This window comes from Heloderma suspectum, chromosome 2 (genome assembly GCF_057233095.1).
Source record: "Heloderma suspectum isolate Gila_16-S chromosome 2, 16-S_ref, whole genome shotgun sequence".
Lineage (NCBI taxonomy): Eukaryota > Metazoa > Chordata > Lepidosauria > Squamata > Helodermatidae > Heloderma > Heloderma suspectum.
In genome coordinates this window covers 251,805,140-251,826,443 of record NC_139459.1, presented here as the reverse complement: position 1 = coordinate 251,826,443, position 21,304 = coordinate 251,805,140, and the positions used below count along the sequence as shown (strand labels likewise).

Below are 21,304 nucleotides of genomic sequence, written 5' to 3'. Positions count from 1 at the left end.
TATAGCTTTAGCTATATATTCATGGTATTATCTGTCTTGACATCTGCCAGTTTGATTTCCAGCACTGATATGGATTTGGGATTAAAATTGTGACCTGGATCTGTGATCTTCACCTAGAGTTCAGTTATGTTATATTATAATCAGAAGGTGAACAACTTCTATTCACATGTGCCACCTAAGTGTAAGATTTCCGCTATGGAATTGGCTCTTGTCTACTTTCAGTGATAGCTCCATCACAGCCCACCATGTCATGCTAAATGGGTGAAATAAATACTCAGCATGGTAAAAAGAAAGCACAGACGTATGAGTTGATTGGCATGTGTGAAATGTAGTAAGATGCTTATACTAGAGGCTGCATGGTTCAATTCCACAGGCAGGGGTGCAGAACCTCTTTCAGCCCAAGGGCCAAATCCCATTTTAGAGAAGCTCTCAGGGTCTGCATTCCATTGGTAAGCCAGGCCAAAGCCAAAAGTGGTAGGGCCAAAAAGCCCAAACTACTAGCATATTTTAGCTTAAATCTCTTATTTCCAGTAACTAAGCCTTTGGACAGGCATTTCCGTCTTTTAGAATGGAGTAAAAAATGCACAAAATCTGGGAAGCCACCAAATGATCAGTGGTTGGAGGAGAGGAGATTGGGAAAGGAGAAAGGGGTGGGGCCTTTTGGGTTGGGAAAGGGGTAACGCTTTTAGAGGACCCTGGAGGACCAGATCTGGCCACCAGGGCTGTGGTTCTGCACCCCTGGTGTAGAGGCTTATTCATCCTGCCTGTTCTCCCTTGTCTCTTATTCTAATTTGATTTCTTGAACATCAGGCCAGAGACTACTGTTCTAACATGTACAGTGCATGGTGGCTGTCTTGTTTAAGAATAAGTGTAGTGCAGAAAATAAAGCAGTATTCCGTAATATGTTCTTAACTCAGTCAGCCTGGCCTGATTTAAGTGATGAACGTATTACAGTAAAGCACTTGGCTATACTTAGATAAGGTCAAATGAGAGATGATATCCTTGCACCACACAGTCCTGCTCCACCCACTCTCATATGCATGCATGCCATGTAATATTAGAAATTATTTTTTGTCTAGTTCTAATTCTCTTCTTTCCTATCAGATAATTAAGATCAGATAATTAATTGCAGAATATTTCAGTCATCTTTAGATCAGACTTATGCTCTTTCTGTAGACAGATCAGTAACTTTCATATTCTTGCTGTCCTGCTTCCACAGAAATTTCAGGGAAATATAAATTGTATTATGTAATGGAAGTTAATGGGTTTGAGATTTAAAAGCTAGTCTACTGCATGTTTTGTGCAGAACTGCTTTCAGTGATTGTTCAGAGACTGCAACTCTTCTTTCTGTGAGAATGGGTAGCCCCCCCAAATAGCTTTTGATTCCTTTCTAATAAGAAATCTACATTTAAAAGTTAAAGCACTGTGTCTGATTCAGGCACTTTTGTTTGGCTGTGGACAATTTCTACATTAGAATTAACATGCTAGCCTTGATTTAAAATAAAAAATAGTTCTCCATAAGAGGGGCAGCAGTGTTGGTCCGAAAGAAACATAGGACTGATGCAGATGTAATAGTCCTATCTCTTTAACACAGGGGTAGGCAACCTTTTTGGGCCCATGGGCACATTTGGCAATTTGAAAAACTGTTGTAGTCACCACCACAAAACGGCCATCATGAGAGGCATGGCTAGTCAACAAGGACCAGTGACCTTTCCAAAAGACTGAGTACAAGGCAGAAGTGGGGGCTGAGCCCCAACACATTAAACAACTCCTTTGAACCAGTGGGTTTCAGCACCAACAGAAACCTATTTCACAGATGGCTGTTGGCGGGGGGAAGAGTTTGCCAATTTATCCCCTCTCCCACCAGCCAACCTCTCCCCCCGCCAGTCCTTTTGTCTCTCAGACTGGATCACCACCCATACGTTTGTTCCAGTGGAGGCTGCTGGCTCTGATGTCAGTGGGATGGTGAATCCGCTCCGGGTTTCAGTCAGAAATCTAAAGGAGCTATTTAGAGTTCTGACTGAAATCTGGAATGGATTCGACACCCCACTGACATTGGAACCATAAGCCTCCACTGGTTCACTCTCTCTGACTCTCATCCCGGCTCACCACCCATAGATATACACGCTCTCTCTTTTTCTATCTCTCACACATAACACACACACACCACATGCCTCCATCCATCCTCTATCCATTCACATAGCACAATCTTTTTCAGGTTCCCTCCAACCCCAACCTGCTCTCACTCTCTTTCTTACACACATCCAGACCCCCTCCATTCAGACATACTAGCACAGAACCCTCCCCAACCCTTCTCCCACCCCAGTTTCTCCCAGCTTCCTTCCCCAGCTCCCACTGGCTTCCTGCTGCTCTCCGTCCCCGCTGGCTTCCTGACTCCTGCTCCTAAGTTGGCTTTCTACTGCTCTCCCTTGCCTGCTACTGCTCTCTTTAGCCCCCTCAGCTTATCAGACAGAAGTGATAGGAATCCGTTTTCCTTTTCCCCCCTTCTTTTTCTTGGTGGCTGGACACTTGCAGAGGAAAGCATCACCCTGCAGCCACTCCCCATCTTCATTTCCTTTGTGTGGGAGCGCATGTGTGGCCCAGAGGCATTTGTGGGGAATGAAGATGACAATGACTGGAGGCCCTCACTTTGCTTTGAAGCAATCCCAGGTGCTGGTAAGAAAATTTTTAATAAAAAAAGTGGGAAGGGTAGGGCATTTCAGTGGGTGCCAAGAAAAGTGTCTGGGTTGCCTACCCCTGCTTTAACATAACCAATACACCCCACTCTGGGTTTCCACTGGCTCATAGATACAGTCCAAAATGATAGATGACTATAGTTTAGTAGATCTGCTGAGTTTGCTAGAATAGAGCATTTTTGTACTTGTAGAGTGTAGCTTTAAAATCTGAGGGCAAAAAGCTAAAGGGTAAGAAACAAAAATGCAAATGAAAGAAGACCTCATTTTAACTTGATTTCTAAGTTCGTTTTTCAAGTTTTTTCAAGGCTGGCTTAGATTTTTCATATTTGAAGACAGCAACAGTTTATGTTCATAAAAATAGTAAGTATACCGTGATGGTTCAGATAATTACCTGAAGGCACCTGATATAGTTCCATATTTGAAATGAAGCAAGTTTGGCACTGACCAGTGCCTGCATGGAGCATCCTATGTCTGCTCCTCTGAGCCCTAGTGAAGGTGGAATAAAATTGTAACAAATAAAGTATGCAGATTTGTGGCCTCTTAGCCCCTGCTGCATTTCTCTTAATAGTCTCTAGGATTGAAGCAGTATCCCATTCTGATTTAACACAAGGAATGCTGCAACAAATCATGAGTGCTCCATACTTACTTGGTTTTTTGATGGCTTCCATAATTATAGATGTCATCCTAATACATAGCAGTTTCAAAATGAAAATGCCATGCCTTAAAATACATATTTTGTGTGGTTTTTGTAAACCGCCCAGAGAGCTTAGGCTATTGGGTTGTGTAGTTTTTGTAAACCGTCCAGAGAGCTTAGGCCATTGGGTGGTATAGAAATATGGGTATTTTGTAGTTGTCCTCTGTTTTCACTCTACAGGCAGATTTAAATGTCTGTGTGTGGTAGCTTGCCTCCAGTCTTCCTCTCTTCTTGGTTTACTGGGATTTAATTTGTCTGTGTTTTCTTTGTGGGGGTTCTGAGGTAATGATTTGCTGCTTATCTTTAGACATTTCAGGAATCTTTTGAAGAAGAGCGAGAGGGCAAAAAGAAGAAATATACTAGCCCACAGAAGACTCGTTCAGATTCTAATGAACAAAGGTTAGTATTCTTCTTTAGTAATTAAATATATGTGTCCCCTCATTTTGGTTTATGATCAGTTTGTTCTGCTATAGAATCATTAGAGCAATTCACTTCTCAATAACTATATTGCACCTGCTGAGCCAGGGGTTGCAAATGATTGCTGTATGGGAGAAATATTGCAGTCATGCTCATAAAAATGATGGTTTTTATGTAATATTAGCATCCTTTAGTAGTACAAAGAGCTCAAGGAATACTTTAGGATTCCTTTAGGTTGCTTAGCAATACTACACCTGCCAGATATGCTTGTATCCTATTCCAGTTTTTTTTCTACTTCTTCCTATGTTGGCCTCATTAGTAGTGAGAAGTAATTATATTCGCTGTATAAAGATAGCACTTGGAGTTCCACACAAGCTGCCTTCTGTCAAAGCCTGATGGTTACGTTTTGATGCTATAAGCATTTCATGATTTTTGTTATTGAAGTCCACTCCTGATGTATAGGTGGCATGTGTTTTTTTATAGAACTAGAGAAAGAAAAAGGGATGATGGCAAATGGAGAGAATATGATAGATACTATGACCGGAATGACGTGTACAGAGACAAATATGACTGGCGAAGGGGAAGAAGTAAGAGTCGCAGTAAAAGCAGAGGGCTAAGCCGGAGTCGTAGCCGCAGCAGGGGTAGAAGCAAAGACCAAGATGCAAACAAAGATAGGGATGCAAATAGAAACGTTGGTAAGTTGCCAAAGTATTATTTATAGCCAAATAATGTCTGTTCCTACTTCTGTGGAAACTGATGATAAAGCATGCTTGTTATGAATATATTCTTTTCACACAAATGTAGCAAACAAATAAAATTGGTTTAGAAAAGTAGTGGTTGCTGACAATATTGAAGCAGTCGTAAGAGTCGTGTGCTGTAGAGTGTCCTAATCAAGGGAATTATTTTTTTTTAATTTGTTCTCGAGTGTATTCTGGTAGATCAGTACCTTCTATTACATTTTACCTGTTGGTAGAGGATGCTACTTTAAACTGCTGGGTTTTTTCAACAGGAAAGAGGTGCTGGGTGTTATTTATTTTTTTAAAGGATCCTTTCTACTTTAAATAAAATATAGGTGCCTTTTTAGAAAAAAAAACAAAAAATTGAAATAACTTGTAAAAGGACAGTTTTTCTTTATAAAAGAAATCAGACTAGTTAGTACAAACATTGCAAAAGGAATGTTCACATTCTGTAAAAAGGACCAGCCTGAGTATACTGTTTGGATATTGCCACAAGGTTAACCAGGTAGTGCTTAGACTTTTCTAACTGAGCAAGCATGAATTTCTGGTGGTGTTAAATTTTCTGCATGCTGTCAGAGAATCTCAAAATACTGAAGGAAAGCATATAAACGTACCTAATTTATTGTCATTTTTTTCAAACAGAGCACAGAGAGCGAGCTAAATTCAAGTGTGAAAGAGGTGACATGGAGAGCTCATATAATCCAGTGTCTTTGTCTTCCGTTAACTCTACTGAGCAGTATTCCTCTGGAGCACAGTGTATTCCCAGTGCCGTTACTGTGATTGCACCTGCTCACCATCCTGAAAACACAACAGAAAGCTGGTCAAATTACTATAGCAATCATTCTGTTCCTAATTCATTTGGCAGGAATGCCCCACCAAAACGGCGTTGTCGAGATTATGATGGTAAGTGTTACTTCTGCTTCTCCACTTAGATGTTTCTCTTGTTGTTTTCTCATTACAGTCATTTTTTGTGTGTTGCCAGACACAAATTATAAATGAGACTTTCATCATATAGATCATAGATGGATTTCTATGGTCCTTCGTTTTACTTCAGTGGGTGTTTTGGGCAGGTGGGTCTTATTTTGCATTTTCATCCTAGCAGATGCCAGCTCCAAGTTTGGGGGGGGGGGGTGAGGAAGATGCCTTCAATGGGCCCACCTACTCACCACTGTCACTTGCTCTCTCCCTCTGGGCCCAATCTACACAGTCACCCAGAGGGCGAGTGCCAGGCAAATGGAGGATACTCTCCCATTTCCTCACCCTTGTCACTGTTTGCATGCTTGAAGAGGGCAAGTGAACAAGCAACAACAGCAATGAGAGAGAACAGCAGGGCTAGGAAGTTCTGTAGTTCAGCAGTGGTCCCCTCCAGGGGTATAGGCCTTGGCAGGTGCCAGCAATGCTGATTCCTAATGCCAGCCTTGCTTGCTGGACTGAATCATATCTACTCATAATTTGGGCACACAAATATGGCAAATACTTGACTAGTATTCATGTCAAATAACATTTTTGTGTCTATCTTAGACAATGGGGGCTGGGGCACATGTTAAAATCCACAACTGTCTTGTGCATTGTTGTAGGACATACAGTTAGGATTATTTCAATCTGATTCCTTCTCATATGCGTCCCTAATAACTTCTTTATGGTATAGCAGCTGTGCATTTGTAAAGAAAAATATTCTTGAAAAGACTCTATGTTTAGCTTGAGCCAACTTAATGCCAGTATCTATTCCATTCTGAAACAGTATGGAAAATATAAAAAATATGCAGTGCTATTGCACATTGCACTACCGATTGCACAAGATTGGATGTATTTTTGGAATCGGCACCAGTCTGCAGAAAACACAATGCAGAGAGTGTCTTAAATGTTGCTGAATTTTAAAATTTGGTCTGTTCTATACTTAAATAACTTCGTAGATTCATTGTGTAGCCCCCAAAACTTCTCTTTTTTTTAATCATTTGAAGACACTCAAACCAATCAAAAATGAGTTAGCTACCATTATTACAAATGACAGTTTTATGTGATTTTTCTTTTTTTTGGTTGTTGTTGTTGTTGTTTTACAGAACGAGGGTTTTGTGTACTTGGTGACCTCTGTCAATTTGATCATGGAAATGACCCACTAGTTGTTGATGAAGTATCTTTGCCAAGCATGATTCCTTTTCCACCACCACCTCCAGGACTTCCTCCTCCTGGAATGTTAATGCCCCCCACGCGAGGCCCAGCTCACAACATGAGAATGCCAGGTCCACAAGTACATCCTCGGCCACCGCCACCTGTTAGAATTCCTATACCAAGTAAGATTTCTTTTAAAAATAGCATTTTAAAGTACTGCAGTTGACTGTATATAACCATAGTAACAAGAACATTGCAAAAGGGATACTTTAATTTTTCTGAATGTTATAATATTACAAGAATGGAAATATAATTGATACTGCACATAAATGTGCAAGATTTCAGCCTAAATATCTCTTACTGCTGCAGAAGTGAAGCTTTCTATGAACAGGTTTTCAACTAAAGTCATATAGTTGAAGTACACAACAGCTTTGAGCATGCTTAATTTTTTATATTGATCAAGATTAATACAGTGGCTAAGGTCCAATTATGGGTATGTATTCCTTATTTATGGGTATGTATTCCTTATTTGGACCCTAGCCATGGCTTAGGCTTGAGAAAATCTTTATTAAATTTGTCGAACTGGATGTTCAACATTTGTTTCTAAAAAAAAATTAGTATTAAAAGTGAACTCTCAAAAGTAGAATTAGTTTAGGTTTTGGTGGGATTTCTGAATGAGGTAGTAATGTCTAAAGCAGTGGAAGGAGAAAAGAAAGGCAGATGATAAGATGTTACTTACATCATAGACTGCAGCAAAAAGGAAGTCCAGAGACTATGGCTAGAGGAAAACTGAGAAATCAGAGCCTGAGACAGGATGGCCATTCCATTGGAGTCCACAGCTTTGTAATTTCAGATCTGTACTAGAGATGCCCAGTTGGAGAAACTTGAGGCAGAAATGAGGATTGCAAAATAGGGCATGTTTGGTGGTGGGTGAAGGTATTCTAGCTGAGCTTTAGGGATAATGCTAAAGCCTATCATAGACACCTGGCTGTAGAGGTGGAGATGGCTACTTCATACACATTCAGTATAGTGTCAGAGCATTCCTCTGTTCACTAAAAGGTAAAGGTGTCCCCAACCAGTCGTGTCCGACTCTAGGGTGCGGTGCTCATCCCCGTTTCTAAGCCGAAGAGCCACCGCTGTCCGAAGACGCTTCCGTGGTCAAGTGGCCGGCATGACTGAACACCGAGGTGCACGGAACGCTGTTACCTTTCCCGCCAAAGCGGTGCCTATTTATCTACTTGCAATTTCTTGCTTTCAAACTGCTAGGTTGGCAGGAGCTGGGACTGAAGACGGGAGCTCACTCTGTCACGCAGCACTCGGGTCTCGAACTGCTGACCTTCCAGTCTGCAGTTCAGCGTCTTAACCACTAAGCCACCTCTGTTCACTACTTCACTGCATAATGGCACTTAGAGCTTGTTTTTGGTTGTCCCAACTGGCAGCCCTCTTTGGAATTTTGGCCTAATTAAAACATCTTTTTCCCTTTTCTCTCTAAAACAGGCAGAGATGATAAGAGCAAACTGACTTCATTAAATTGACTAGCCAACCAACAATAGACACATTCTCCTGTACCTTCTAGGGGCTTCCATGTTTTCGGATTAGCCACTTCTTTTGGTTGGCAAGCAATAGCATTGATCCTCTCCAGGTGGATGGGTGACCATGCCTCCCAGACCATCCCTGCCTGGTACTGCTATAGCAGGGTTTAGGCTGAGCTCTTAGGAGCTCCTTTTTTTTAAAAAAAGGAAAATGTTATCACTATTCCTGAAATAGATTAGTTGAGAGAAATTGAGTTTAGGTCTTACAGTTATTTACTGTTTTGTGGGGGCAGGGACAAAGTATAAGCTCAGCTTGACTGGATAGCTATATAACCAGAATGCCATTTTTGAAAATATATGTGCAGGGTTATAAATCCAGGCACTCACTGGAGCAAAGAAATAATGAAAAATTCAAGAATCTAAATCCCATTTCCAACAGTGGCAAGCCAAATTCCTCTAGGAAACGTACAAATGGCATGGAGACAATAGCCTGGCCTGTTGTCCCCTCCCCCTCCTGCTTCAACTGGTATTTAGAGGCATAATGGAATATGGAGGATCCATTTAGCTATCATGGAAAAATGTGTGAGTGTGAGAAATTCAGCTGGAGTTTGAAGTGGACTTGCTTTGATTCCCTCTTAGCATTGAAAAGAATGGTTTGGGGGGTTTATACCCCATTCTCACTGAAGCTGTGATCAGTTAGATATTCATTTGGCAAATGTGGATTCTCTGTGGACAAAAGGGTGAGAGCTATTGGAAGCAGAAAAAAGGGTTCCTCTGGAACTATACTGATAATGTCGAGCACAACTTGCCAAAAAGGAATTTGGGATCATTTCACACAGCAGGAAACAGAAATAAATCATTATAAGAAAAGTACACAACAGTTTAAGGAGGAAGGAGAGGGACATTCATATGGCTTACTAAAAACTCATCTTTAAATAGGAAAAGATGAGTCCCTCAGTCTCACCCCTCTTGCAACATTTTTATCTGCCTATTATTCGGGTTGATTTAATAACAAGCAAAGGTGTTGTGAATGGACAGGTGGGAAAACTAGCAAGAGAGGTTTGAGATTTATGGACTCAGATAGCATGTCAGTGCTTCTTTAGTGGAAAGGGTAGACACGGTTTGGTGTCAGGGAGATGGCCAACTAACTTAAGATGGATTTTTTAAAAATCATGACACTGACTCTTCCTGTTTCTAGGTCATCTGTTAAGTGATGCTATTTTTTAAAAGCTCTAGCATTTAAAAACCAGTTTTCACAGAATGTCAGTATAGCAGAACGCTGAGTAAACATAACAATGTTCTATCAGAATGTCTTGGTTGGTGTTTTTTGTAAATAAAAATGCAACCCTGTGAAATCATTATAATATCCTTAGTTGAAACAGTGCAGCTACAAGCAGCTGAGGTAACAGACCAAGCAAATCAAGCCACTTTGAGTGGGGATTTGCAGAGAAAGGTGGGATACAAACTTTAAAAAAAGATGTTGAGATTAAAGAATACTATTTCAGAGTTGATCCCAGATGCAGAATTGTACTAAAGCAGTCCTGGTAAATGCTGGCTCCCCAGCCAAATAGGTGATTTGACTGTCAAGGGAGAGAGATAAAAAGAACACTGCTAACATGCCTTCACATATTCTTCTGAACTGTGAATGTTTAGAAGTGTACTTGAAGAAAAAAAAATCCTCTGAGGTTTGCCAGAAGATGAGTCTGTTTCATTTTGTGCTTGGCATAATCCATACCCAAATTATACAGATGTGCTTTTATGCCATAAGTATGAAGTGGGGTTGGGGGCAACATCTGGACCTGTTTGCTCATGTTCTCACACTTTATGGCCATGGGCTAACCCATGAATTCTGGGCTGTCATGTTATATGAACTCAGCTACACTAACAAACCACAGTTTGTTAACCACAAACAACCCAGAAAGGGAACCCATGGTTTGTTTTGGGGTTGTAAAATCTGCACTGTTTAAACCATGAGTTGTTGGTACATGCAAACTTAGAACCGTAAATTGTTCATGGGTTGTTTTCCCAGGCTACAGAGATGGTGGGCAAGAGCGGTTAAAAAAAAAAAACAGTCACTGTACATGCCAGTATTACAGTGCCACATAGACATTTGGAATTCAGGGAGGAAGGGGGTGAAGGAGGAAGGAAACAACCCAGGGATTGAGAAAACAATGTTCAATCATCTGCCAGACAAACCCTGGGTAAGGCAACAAACCATGGGTTAAATGAACCATGGATTAGCATTATGTCTGAACCAGGTCTGTGTGTGGTGCAGTCTCCTCAACGTTTTACATTTCTACATAGCACGTGATGGCAATGTTTATACTCGGAAATTTGACAGTTATTTGAACATGAAATCTTAACACTGGATACTGAAAAAAAAATGAGGTGCAAAAAAATTGAGGGGGCGGCTTTCCAGATATCAGTCGTAACAGTAACGGGTACTATCCTGTCATTGTGGCTTTTGTTAAAACCTTAGTAATATTTTGAAAAATTAGACTTCTCAACATAATATTTCTTTATATGAATTCTGAGAACTGCAGGTTCAGATCTTAGTTACTGCGACCATTTATAAGCCACAGTGCTCTGGTGAATCGAGTGTTGGACTAAGAGACCCAGATTCAAATCCCCACTCAGCCATGAATCTCAGTAACTGGCCCAAGGTCACCCAGTATCTCACAGCTTAGTCTACCTCACAGAGTTGTGAGAAAAAAATGGGAGCAAGAGAGGGATGAATCGTGTACACTGCCCTGAGCCCCATAGAAGAAAGATTAAAATGTACTTTTTGTTTTTAATTTATATGTACACCAGCCAGAGAACTTCAGTTGTTGTTCAGAGTATAAGAAATAGGTGCATTACAATGTTACAAATAATATTGTGCATGACACTTTACAAAGTGCAGGAGAACAGATCCTGCTAGGTGGGGCTAACCATCTATAATACAGCAGAAGAAGGGAAGGGAAATGATGGCAAAGCTAAACAGAGGAAGAATATGCATTTCTTCGTTGCACATACTTGTGCCTAGTTACTGTAATATATGGGGACTAATGCATTGTGCCAAAGGCTTCACAGAAAAAGTGGGTTGGAGGAGGGATTTGAATGGAGAGGTGGCATCATGCAGATGTTTTCAGAGACTGCATGAATGTCATGGGCAGGGATATATTGGGATATAAGAACAGAGATGTGAGCAAGGCCATGGAAGGCTTTGAAGATAAGAAAGAGGAACTTATGCTGGATACAGAAGTGGTTGGAAGCCAGTGTCGGTCTTTAAAGAGGTATGTTGCATGGTCAGAACAACAAGATGTGTAAATGAATTGGTGGCGAAGTGATGGATAGAGGTCAGGGGACCAAGGTGAAACAACCAAGATTGGTGAGAGGTGACTAGGGCATGAACTAGACTAGAGTGTTCTGCTTAGGAGTCCTGAGAGGAAGGGCCATATTTTTTTTTAAGTATTGTAAAGGGAAAAGTGACCTGACTAGACGTTTTAGCATTTTTATGTTTCATTTTAGGGCCTCCTTTGTCACAGTCAAGTTTAATCAACAGTCGTGACCAGCCAGGAACAACTCCAATGCCCAGCCTTGCACCAGTGGGAGCAAGATTACCTCCTCCACTACCCCAAAACCTACTATATTCAGTATCAGAACGTAAGCAAATGCAGGTTTTTTTACTTCTCTTGGAATATGCTAGCATTTATGATGTCACTAATGCTGCAAATGTGAAATAGTGGGGTCTTGTGTCTTTTGTACACCAGCCAGAGAGCTTCATTTGTTGTTCAGTCTAAAAGTATAAGAAATAAATGCATTAAAAGGTTGCAAATGATACTGTGCATGACACTTTACAAAGTGCAGGAGAACAGATCCTGGCCAGGAGGGGCTAACCATCTATAAATACAGCAGAAGAAGGGAATGGAAATGGAGGCAAGTGGGGTGGGGTCTCGTGAAAGTTTTTTTTTTTTTTTTACTATATGTGGCAAGTGTACCTTCTTTTCACGACATGTATACTGAATCAACTCATGTAAGAATTCCTTCCACATTTGCAGAGCCCAGATAGTACCTATATTTGTCATATGTGATGTATATGTGGATTATGTGCAATAGTTACATTCCCTATATCAAAGTGAGATATCAAAAGTTTGGTATACTCACCATGTTAAAAGTATGCTAGCTTGAACCAAAATATCCGATACAAGACTGGAAACAGGTAGTGGGAAAATAACTTGGATTCGCTGCCCAGAATTATGCAAGTCCTTTATGTAAATAAAGGTTAAATGGCTACCAAAGTTTAAAAAAATTATAAATCATGGATTTAAATCAAACTATGTACTTGGATATAAAAACCCTGAAGTAAAGATTGTGTATATCATATATTTTACAAGATAAGATACGGTAGAAACATGCTTAACTTTCCTAGAGCAAAGCAGATGTTATGTACCAAAGAACTGCATATCGTGTATACACAATCAGTTCTACACTCAAAAGAAATTATGCAAATCTACATCATGTCCTTATTCTGCATATACATGTAAGAAGACATCACTGGGCGCCAATCATATGTTGCCTTCTTTTATAATGAGTTATTGGACCCACTAGAGAGCAAGACAGACAACATTACTTTATAAAAAAACAAGTTATTGGTGCAAGATAAAGTCATTGAGAATACTCTGCCAGCATATTACACACATCTGAGCATGCATTTAGATATGACATGGGAACCAGAAGGGTGTGGGGCTCGCAGTCGAAGGTGCTTTGGACTAACATGTGTTGGTAGAAAAATGGAAGGCAGGAAAGAGGAAGGAGTGGTATGAGAGGAGGAATATGAGAGGAGTAAATGGGTGGAGAGTAACGATACTGGAGAAATACACAACGGAATCAAATGAGTTCAGATTTCTATGAATCTGACCTGCGGATTCCACAGCAGACCAGCCTTCCGGAGTCTCAGATTCCGTGGATTTGCAGACTGATTTTTTAAATTTCCAGAATTTTACGCAAATTTAGTTGTAGAAAAATACATTAAAAAAACATCAGGCAAAAATGCACATTTCTCCCATAGGCTAAAGCATGAAAATGTGCATTGGGTTGGGGATTTGCGCATTTTAGCAAGTGCAAATTTGGACAAATTTGGGAAATTGGAAAAAATCTGATTCTGTCAATGAGTGGATGATGGAATGAAAGGCACCTGGAAATCTGCGAAATGCAGACAGAACAGATTTTACAAAATCTTTATATTCCTAGTGGAGAGATGGTTATTATCATTTGCATCACACATGCAAATAGGTAAGACAGTACTTCTCAAATGATTGGTTGCAACTTACAAGTGAATAAAAGCCTAAGTTGCTCTCAGGTCACATAGAGGGGCTTTTTTCATATCCAGCTTTTTTTCTTTCTTTGAGTTGACAGCACACCATTACCGTTGTGCTTCCCCTTTAAAAGACAGGCTCGTTCCTTATGTCATGCTTAAATTCTGTTCAAATACTTATCACCTATATCTGCCTAAATAAACATTAAAAATGAACTGAAATGTTAAGTAGTTCGGTGTTAACTACTCATGATACTCTTGCCTCTGAACAAAGAACAAAAGATGGCAGGGGGCATCAATCTTTAATATTGCCTATAATGGCCCTTCCTTTTTAACCGTTGATGTACATTGGGATGTACATTGGCTATTTTGCTATAGAAATACTTCTACAGTAGCTCACTTAATAATTTTCCTTAGAGCTTTGCTTTTTAGTTGTCTCCCAAGTTTGGCAGTCTTCCCTACCACCCCAAGCTTCTCCTTCAGGCATGTAGCTTCAGCTGTTGGGTGTTATAGGAATGTAATAAATGCTTTTTAAAAAATGCCCATATAACGTCTATGTTTAATTGAATTGGTCAGAATTTGGAACCAATTTTGGTTGATATGTGCACCATCTTCCTGTTTAAAAAAACAAAATCTTGAACCCTGGCTTATCAGGATTAAGCAGTGTATTGGCACACGCTGTCCAGTAACTGCAGGAGCAGCTAAGTAACTATGAATTCTCCATCTGTGGTTTATCATGACATCTGAACCCAAGATTCTGGCTTGTCTCTCCCCAAACAAGCCAGAGTCATAGGCCATGATTTGTTGTTGGCTTATGACTCTAGCTTGTTAGGGAAACAGGAACCAGGATCCCCAGTTTGATGTTTTAATAAAAAAAACAGAGATGGAGGGTCTGTGGTTTGTTTAGCCACTTCTGCTTGCAGGAGGAGGCAGTGCTTCGTCAGAACTCTGGCTTATGATATTGTCCAAAGGGGTCCAAATCAGGTCATGAACGTTGACTGTTTCCTACTTAGTTTTTCTTTGATGTGCACATATTTCAGAGAAGCAATCTAAATTGCCGAGGTTTAAGTGAAGAACGTAGTCAATCATAACTTAATTTTATTTTTAAAAAAAACTTAGCTTTTTCTACCATTTAAAAATGATATCCGCATATTTTCAAGCAGGGGCAGATCATTTCTTAGGGTGGCTGGGCACTGAACTGCCTCTTTAAAAAATATTTTTTCTGCGGAGCCACCGCAAACTTCCCTTTGCGGTGGCTGGCTGCTCTCCTCCTTTGTTTTCTTTGGTAGCAGCTGCTGCTGTACTGAGAGCATCCTTTCCCAGTGCAGCAGCTTCCCTTTTTAAACTGCGCTACACTCACAGATTCTTGAGAGGCTTTATGAGACTGCCCAGCTGCACTGCCTCAAGGAACATTTTTAAAAAGATATATGACGTGCTCAGTGCAGGCACTTAGCCTGCACTATCCAATTGGAGAAGACCCTTTCCCTCTGCAGGGGAGGGGGTCTTTTGTGCTAGGGGGTTGTTGCCCATGAGGGCATTGCTGGCTGGGTCATTGGCTGGCTTCGCTCAGCCAATCATTAAGCTAGAAAAGAGGTGGGAAAGGGAGGGAGATGAGTGAGTGAGAGTGTGTGTATGCGCATGTGTTTGTGCTTGCTTGCTTACTTGTTAGCTATTTCTCTGTTTACTTTGAGGAGCCAGCCCAGCACAGTCCTGGTAAGCAAACTTCCTTAAATAAGGTGGGGGGAGGCAGAGGGTTACATTCTTCATCATCATTGCTTTCCCACCCACCCCCTTTGCTTTAAATCTGGACGCTGCCTGAAATTTGAGTTGTTACATAGTCTGGAGAAACTGGTTGTGTGTGTGTGTGTGTGTGTGTAAGAGAGGGTGGAGGAGTTGATAGTTGATGGTATATATAGAGCAATCCTATGTAGGTCTACTAAGAAATAAGTCTCACTGAATTCAGTGGGACTTGCTCCCATGTAAGTATGCATAGGATTGAAGCCGTAAGGAAAGGGGCCAGAAGTGTCTCTCTGTGTAAATGCCTTGTGTGAGTGTGTGTCTCTACGAGTGAGTGTGTCTGTGTGTGAGTTTGGGTGTGCATGAATGCTTTGGGCATTGTGTGTGTGCTTTTGTGTGGGCTGTGTTGTCTGATTCTTCCCGCCACCCCTGCTTCACACAGTTGGCACTCATAATTTCAAAGGCAGTTTATTCAGTTTCCTTCTCTGTGCAATCTGGGTTGTTGTTGGAATGAAAAATGTGGCTTCAAAGAAGTACTTTTGCATGGGTTATTACTGCTGTTGCAGCATGCAAAAATATTAATTTTGAATGTTCTGAGAACTTGTTGCTGTGTCTGACTATGGGTTACCTCAGCATTGCAAGTAGTCTGTAGTTGTTATACCCATTTTGTTGGGAGGGAGAGTAGTGTATGACATCACTGTAGTGTAATCCAGAGGTGTTACCTAGTCGGCTAGTGATGAGATGAGAAGCATCCTGTACTCCAGTCGGATTGTTTTTGTTTTTAGGGAAGCGGGGGATAGAACTGAAGTATTCAGTGAAAGGAAGGATACTTAACTTTATTTCCTTAATTAAATTTCCTTCTGACCTCACTGTTTATAAGACACACACACACACACACACACACACACACACACCATATCTCCATATAAAAACCTGAAAATCCCCATAGTAGCCCATGCCAGAATATATTTGTTAGACTTTAAGGTGCCACAAGGCTTTTCATTGTTTTTGCTACTAATAACGTTTCTTTGAGTTGATGTTAATGCAGAAAATAGAGACATATGAAAAGCAAGAGGATGTTTTACAAATTTTTGATGTTTAATATGAATTACGAGAGTTGGTGTCAGTCTTCAGGTTCCTTCTCCAGGGCCTGTATAAGATAAATATCTGAGTGGAATACAGGATGCTTCTCATCTCTATTTTACATACATGTAAATATGTGCACACAGCAATTCAATGCACAGATTACCATTTTAAATGCTAGGGAAGCTATTATGAATATAGCGATAGACAATTATGTTTTTCTAGTATGAAATTATTTACTTCATTTTATTACATTTATGTTATGCCTTTCCTCCCCGTTTTTATCCTCACAACAATCCTGTGGGGTAGGTTAGGCTGAGAGGTAGTGACTGCCCCAGAGCATCCCATGAGAAATGGGGGGCATTTGCTGGTCCTCCTCAGGTCTTGGGCCAGCACCGGCTGTGTATGTGTATGCCCTGTTTGGCTGTTGCATCTGAATGAGGCAGTGAGTCAGTCTATGTCTCTTTCTTGAGTGTGTGTGTATGAGAGAGCACATCAGTGTGTGTTTGTTTTCTGTGTCTGTATGCTGTAAAATGGGAAGCTTGTGTTTGTATTTGAGTTTTCTACCATGGAAGAGAGAAGTCTTTTGCTTCCAGGAAAGCATGGACAATGATTTCCACTAAAATATGTAGTGAAAAATGTTTTTGCATTATTATTGTACATTGTTGACTGTGTGTGCTTGTGTATGCATGCTGTATGCAAGTTCAGTATTGGGGTCAGAGTAGAGGGCTCACTACAGGTGGTTACCCTGGGGCCTTGAGCTAGCCCTGGCTGTGTGGCTCTGAGGATATCATCGTTACCAGCGGCAGCATTGTGATTTTGAGTGGTTGTGTGACACCCCCCCTCCCCCAATTCACTCATGATTCTCTGCGGAATGGGAGCTGTTTCTGGAACAAGAGAATGGGTCCAAAGGAGTGCTTTTGTGTGGATGTGATTTCCCTACCCCCTCTTTTGCATGTACAATCTTAAAGTTCATGTGCCTCAGTTCTTCCTTTCTGTGGTATGGGTTGCTGGCTGGTGGGGATTCAAAGACTGTTCCACCTCCTGTGACCCCTTGGCTCCACCTCTGCTGACCTGACCTACACACACACACACGCGCACGCGCACACCAGTCAGATTAGCCATGAGTTGCCACTGTGTTCTAGGGATATTGTCAGGTAGAGCTATTGGTAGGCTAGTCTGTTTCCAGGTTGATGACTTCCTGTAGTGACGGTTTATCTGAACCTCAGTGTTCTACATCAGGGTTGCACAACCCCCCAATGCCTTTACTCCACATGGGTGCCCTAATCCCACCACCGTCATCAAATCCTCAGCACCTGTATGCTCCCCATCCCCACCCAGAGATTTTCATACAGATCACTCTTTCCCTGCTGCTTTTGCTGCTGCTGCTGTTACTAGCAAGAGAAGAGCAATCTGTATCAGGATCGCTGAGGGGTGAGGGATGTATACATGTGCATACAGTCAGGGCCAGAAATATCGGAACAAGGATAACTGTTTTGGCTGTTGGCCTCTGTACAGCACCACATTGAAGTCGAAAGGAAACACACCCAGGTGAGAGCAAAGTCAGGAGTTTCAGCTGTAATTCAAGGGGTTTGACAAAAGTGGGGCACTAACCATTCAGGAAGGACAGACAGTGGCATACACACACACCCATCGTTGGTGGCTCATAAGTAATGGAACGAATGGCTGACAAGCAGCTGCATGGCCAGGTGTGGCCTGTTTCCTGGGTACCCCATGACCAATCAAGCAGAGAAAAGGCCTGGAGGTGGTTCTGAGTGTTACATTGGCATATGGTAGCTGTTCACTGGAACTCCCAATATGAGGTCAAAGAGGTGTCCATGCAAGTGAAGGAGGCCATCATTAGGCTGAGGAAACAAAATAAACCCATCAGAGAGATAGCAAAAACAGTGGGAGTGGCCAACACAACAGTTTGGAACATCCTGAAAAAGAAGGAATTAACTGGCAAGCTCAGCAACAGCAAAAGGCCTGGAGGACCATGGAAGACAACTAAAGTGGATGACCGCAGAATTCTGCTCATGGTGAAGAGGAACCCTTTCACAACATCTAGCCAGGTCAAGTAAGCTCTTGCGGAGGTAGGCATGTCATTGTCAACATCTACAGTCAAGAGACGGCTTTATGAATGTAAATACAGAGGCTTCACAACAAGGTGCAAACCACTGGTAACGCTCAAGAACAGACAGGCCAGATTAGCCTTTGCCAGCAAATACCTAAAAAAGCCTGCCCAGTTCTGGAATAAGATTCTTTGGACTGATGAAACCAAGATTAACTTGTACCAGAATGATGGGAAGAGAAAAGTATGGAAAAGGAAAGGAACAGCTCATGAGCCAAAGCAGACCACATCATCTGTCAAACATGGTGGAGGCAGTGTTATGGCATGGGCATGTATGACGCCAATGGAGCAGGGTCACTGGTGTTTATTGATGACCTGACTGCTGATCAAAGCAGCAGGATGAATTCTGAAGTGTATAGGGCTATACTTTCTGCTCAAATTCAGCCGAATGCTGCCAAACTGACAGGACGCCGCTTCATATTGCAGATGGAAGGCCTGGCAAAGCATCTCGAGGGAGGAAACTCAGCAATTGGTCATGTCCATGGGTTCCAGACTTCAGGCAGTCATTGACTGCAAAGGATTTTCATCCAGGTATTAAAGGCGATCCTTAAATTTGAAATGATGTTGGTTTGTTCCGTTACTTATGAGCCACCAACGGTGGGCGTGTGTGTATGCCACTGGCTGTCCTTCCTGAATGGTTAGTGCCCCACTTTTGTCAAACCCCTTGAATTACAGCTGAAAGTCCTGACTTCGCTCCCATCTAGGTGTGTTTCCTTTCAACTTCAGTGTGGTGGTGTACAGAGGCCAACTGCCAAAACAGTTACCCTTGTTCCAATATTTCTGGCCCTGACTGTATATGCGCGTACCTGTGGTTCCTGACCCCTGAGCCAGTATCATAGGGGCCAAAAAAGTTGTGCGCTCTTGTTCTATATGAAATGTATGATGATGCAGTCATGGCTGGAGGAGGACATACAACATTACTGAAATAATATGCATTACAGTTTAAGCATATCTTGCCAGGTTTTGAGCTTTTAAACAGTTTGCTGAAATATATTTTAACTGGTGGGCGCTCTTTGTTTCTTTTTTATTGATTTGTGTTTAACTGATTTGCTTTTATGTCTTAATTATGATTTTGTATTGTTGCACTATTTGTAATGGAAAGATGGGGTATAAATATAATTAATTAATTAAAAATCCTAACCTAAATGCATAGTATTGGTTACATAAGGAATGTTTAAAATCAGAAATCCATTCTGTATTTTTTTTTCTTTTATTCTCTTACAACAGATACATATGAACCAGATGGCTATAATCCAGAAGCTCCTAGTATTACCAATACTGGAAGATCTCAGTATCGCCAGTTCTTTTCAAGGACACCAATGCAGCGTCCAAATCTTATTGGTCTAACATCTGGTGAGATGGATACAAATCCAAGAGGTGAGATTTTGTTTCCCAAGTCCAAATTTTGAGGGGGTTGGCTGAATATTTGTTTTGGAAGGCAGCATTACAGGCTTGGGCATTCTTGGATAATGGACCCAAAGGCTGGGTTCGCACAACACAATAAGCCACAGTGGGTTGTGAGCCATGTTTGTTTCGGAGTGGCTTATCATGTTGTACAAACCCACCCAGAGTGGCTTGTGTGCTAGGTTTGGACAACACAACAAGCCACTCTGAAACAAATATGGCTCACAACCTACCATAGCTTATCGTGTTGTGTGAACCCTGTCAATGTTAATGAAGATGCTTTCCTTGTCCTGGTATTCTGTGTATGCTGCTTCCTCCCCCTCCCCTTTTTTTTAATTTGAAGAATATCTGGCAAGAAAATTGCATTTCCAGGCTCTAGAACTAATGGGTTGGATCTAGACGTGCTCTTCTACAAACAGAAGGGGCCAAGATTCAGTGGAGATTTCCTTTGGAGGAAGAAGCGGGGAAATGGTTTTCTCTGATTCCCCCTTCCCCCAGCACCATCTCCTATGCTGTTCTGGGGGATCCCCTTAACTCTCTGAAATGGCTTTTCAGGGGGGCTGCAGTGGGAAGAGGAATTGGCAAAAACCACCTCTCCATTTCATCTTCCTTTAGTGGAAAGATCCGTAGCCAGATTTCTGCCCACACTTAGTCTAGTTCACCCTTCCCAAACCTGCTCCCCTTCAAATTTTTTTTGGCCTACAGCTCCCAGCATTTCTGACCATTGCTTATACTGGCTGAGGCTGATGGGAGTTGAAGTCCAAAACCTCTGGAGGGCATCAGGTTGAGGAAGACTGGTCTAGATCAAATACCAGTGCTGCTTGTTCGCTATGGGATAGGATCCATATTTTCTAGTATGAGTTATTCCAGATTTAAAATGCAGTTGGTGCCTATAATAGGTTGATCTCTCTTGAAAGTGCTATAACTGTATCGGGCTGTTCACATGTAACAGCAGTAAATCGTGGGTTAATTAACCACAGTGCGTGGATTTGCCACAGTGCATGCTGGGCACATTCCACAGCCTTTTTTAATATTCAACTCCTGATTGGGCCAATCGGGGATTGCTATGTGGTGCTTGAACCCCAATGCTATAGGTTAATCATAGGTTAAACAACCCACAGTTAACCTAACTACAGATTATAGGTTGCCTGTGGGTTGTTTAATCCACGATTGATCTGTAGTGTCTGAGTTGGGACATGATATAGAATATTCAAAATGGTCAGGGAAATGGCCAGCATGTGCCACAGCAAATCATGGGTTAATTAACCGATGATTTGCTGCTGTTACGTGTGAACCATGTCTGTGTGTAAACTAAGCCTTCGAAACCCTGCATCTCCAGCAATGGTCTGGATACATGGATACTTGTGTTAAGGTCCAATATATTCGATGCATGATTTCTTAGTTGTACTAGCCTTAATCATGTGTCAAGTGAAGTGGTTTATGGGGATGTCGCTGTTGAAGTCGAGGA

General features: G+C 41.5%; 1 protein-coding gene across 2 annotated transcripts in view; it reads left to right on the top strand.

Moving 5' to 3' along the window:
• Positions 1-21,304, top strand: part of RBM27 (RNA binding motif protein 27) — a 46,086-nt gene that overhangs the window by 9,556 nt on the left and 15,226 nt on the right. Inside the window, exons 4-10 of one of the 2 annotated variants that reach the window (XM_084838746.1) lie at positions 2,536-2,676; positions 3,698-3,789; positions 4,291-4,502; positions 5,187-5,447; positions 6,605-6,835; positions 11,696-11,830; positions 19,660-19,809. In XM_084838746.1, coding sequence (XP_084694872.1) covers positions 2,536-2,676; positions 3,698-3,789; positions 4,291-4,502; positions 5,187-5,447; positions 6,605-6,835; positions 11,696-11,830; positions 19,660-19,809 — 1,222 coding nt within the window. The remainder of the gene's footprint in view (positions 1-2,535; positions 2,677-3,697; positions 3,790-4,290; positions 4,503-5,186; positions 5,448-6,604; positions 6,836-11,695; positions 11,831-19,659; positions 19,810-21,304) is intronic. The other variant, XM_084838747.1, reaches the window with a different exon arrangement.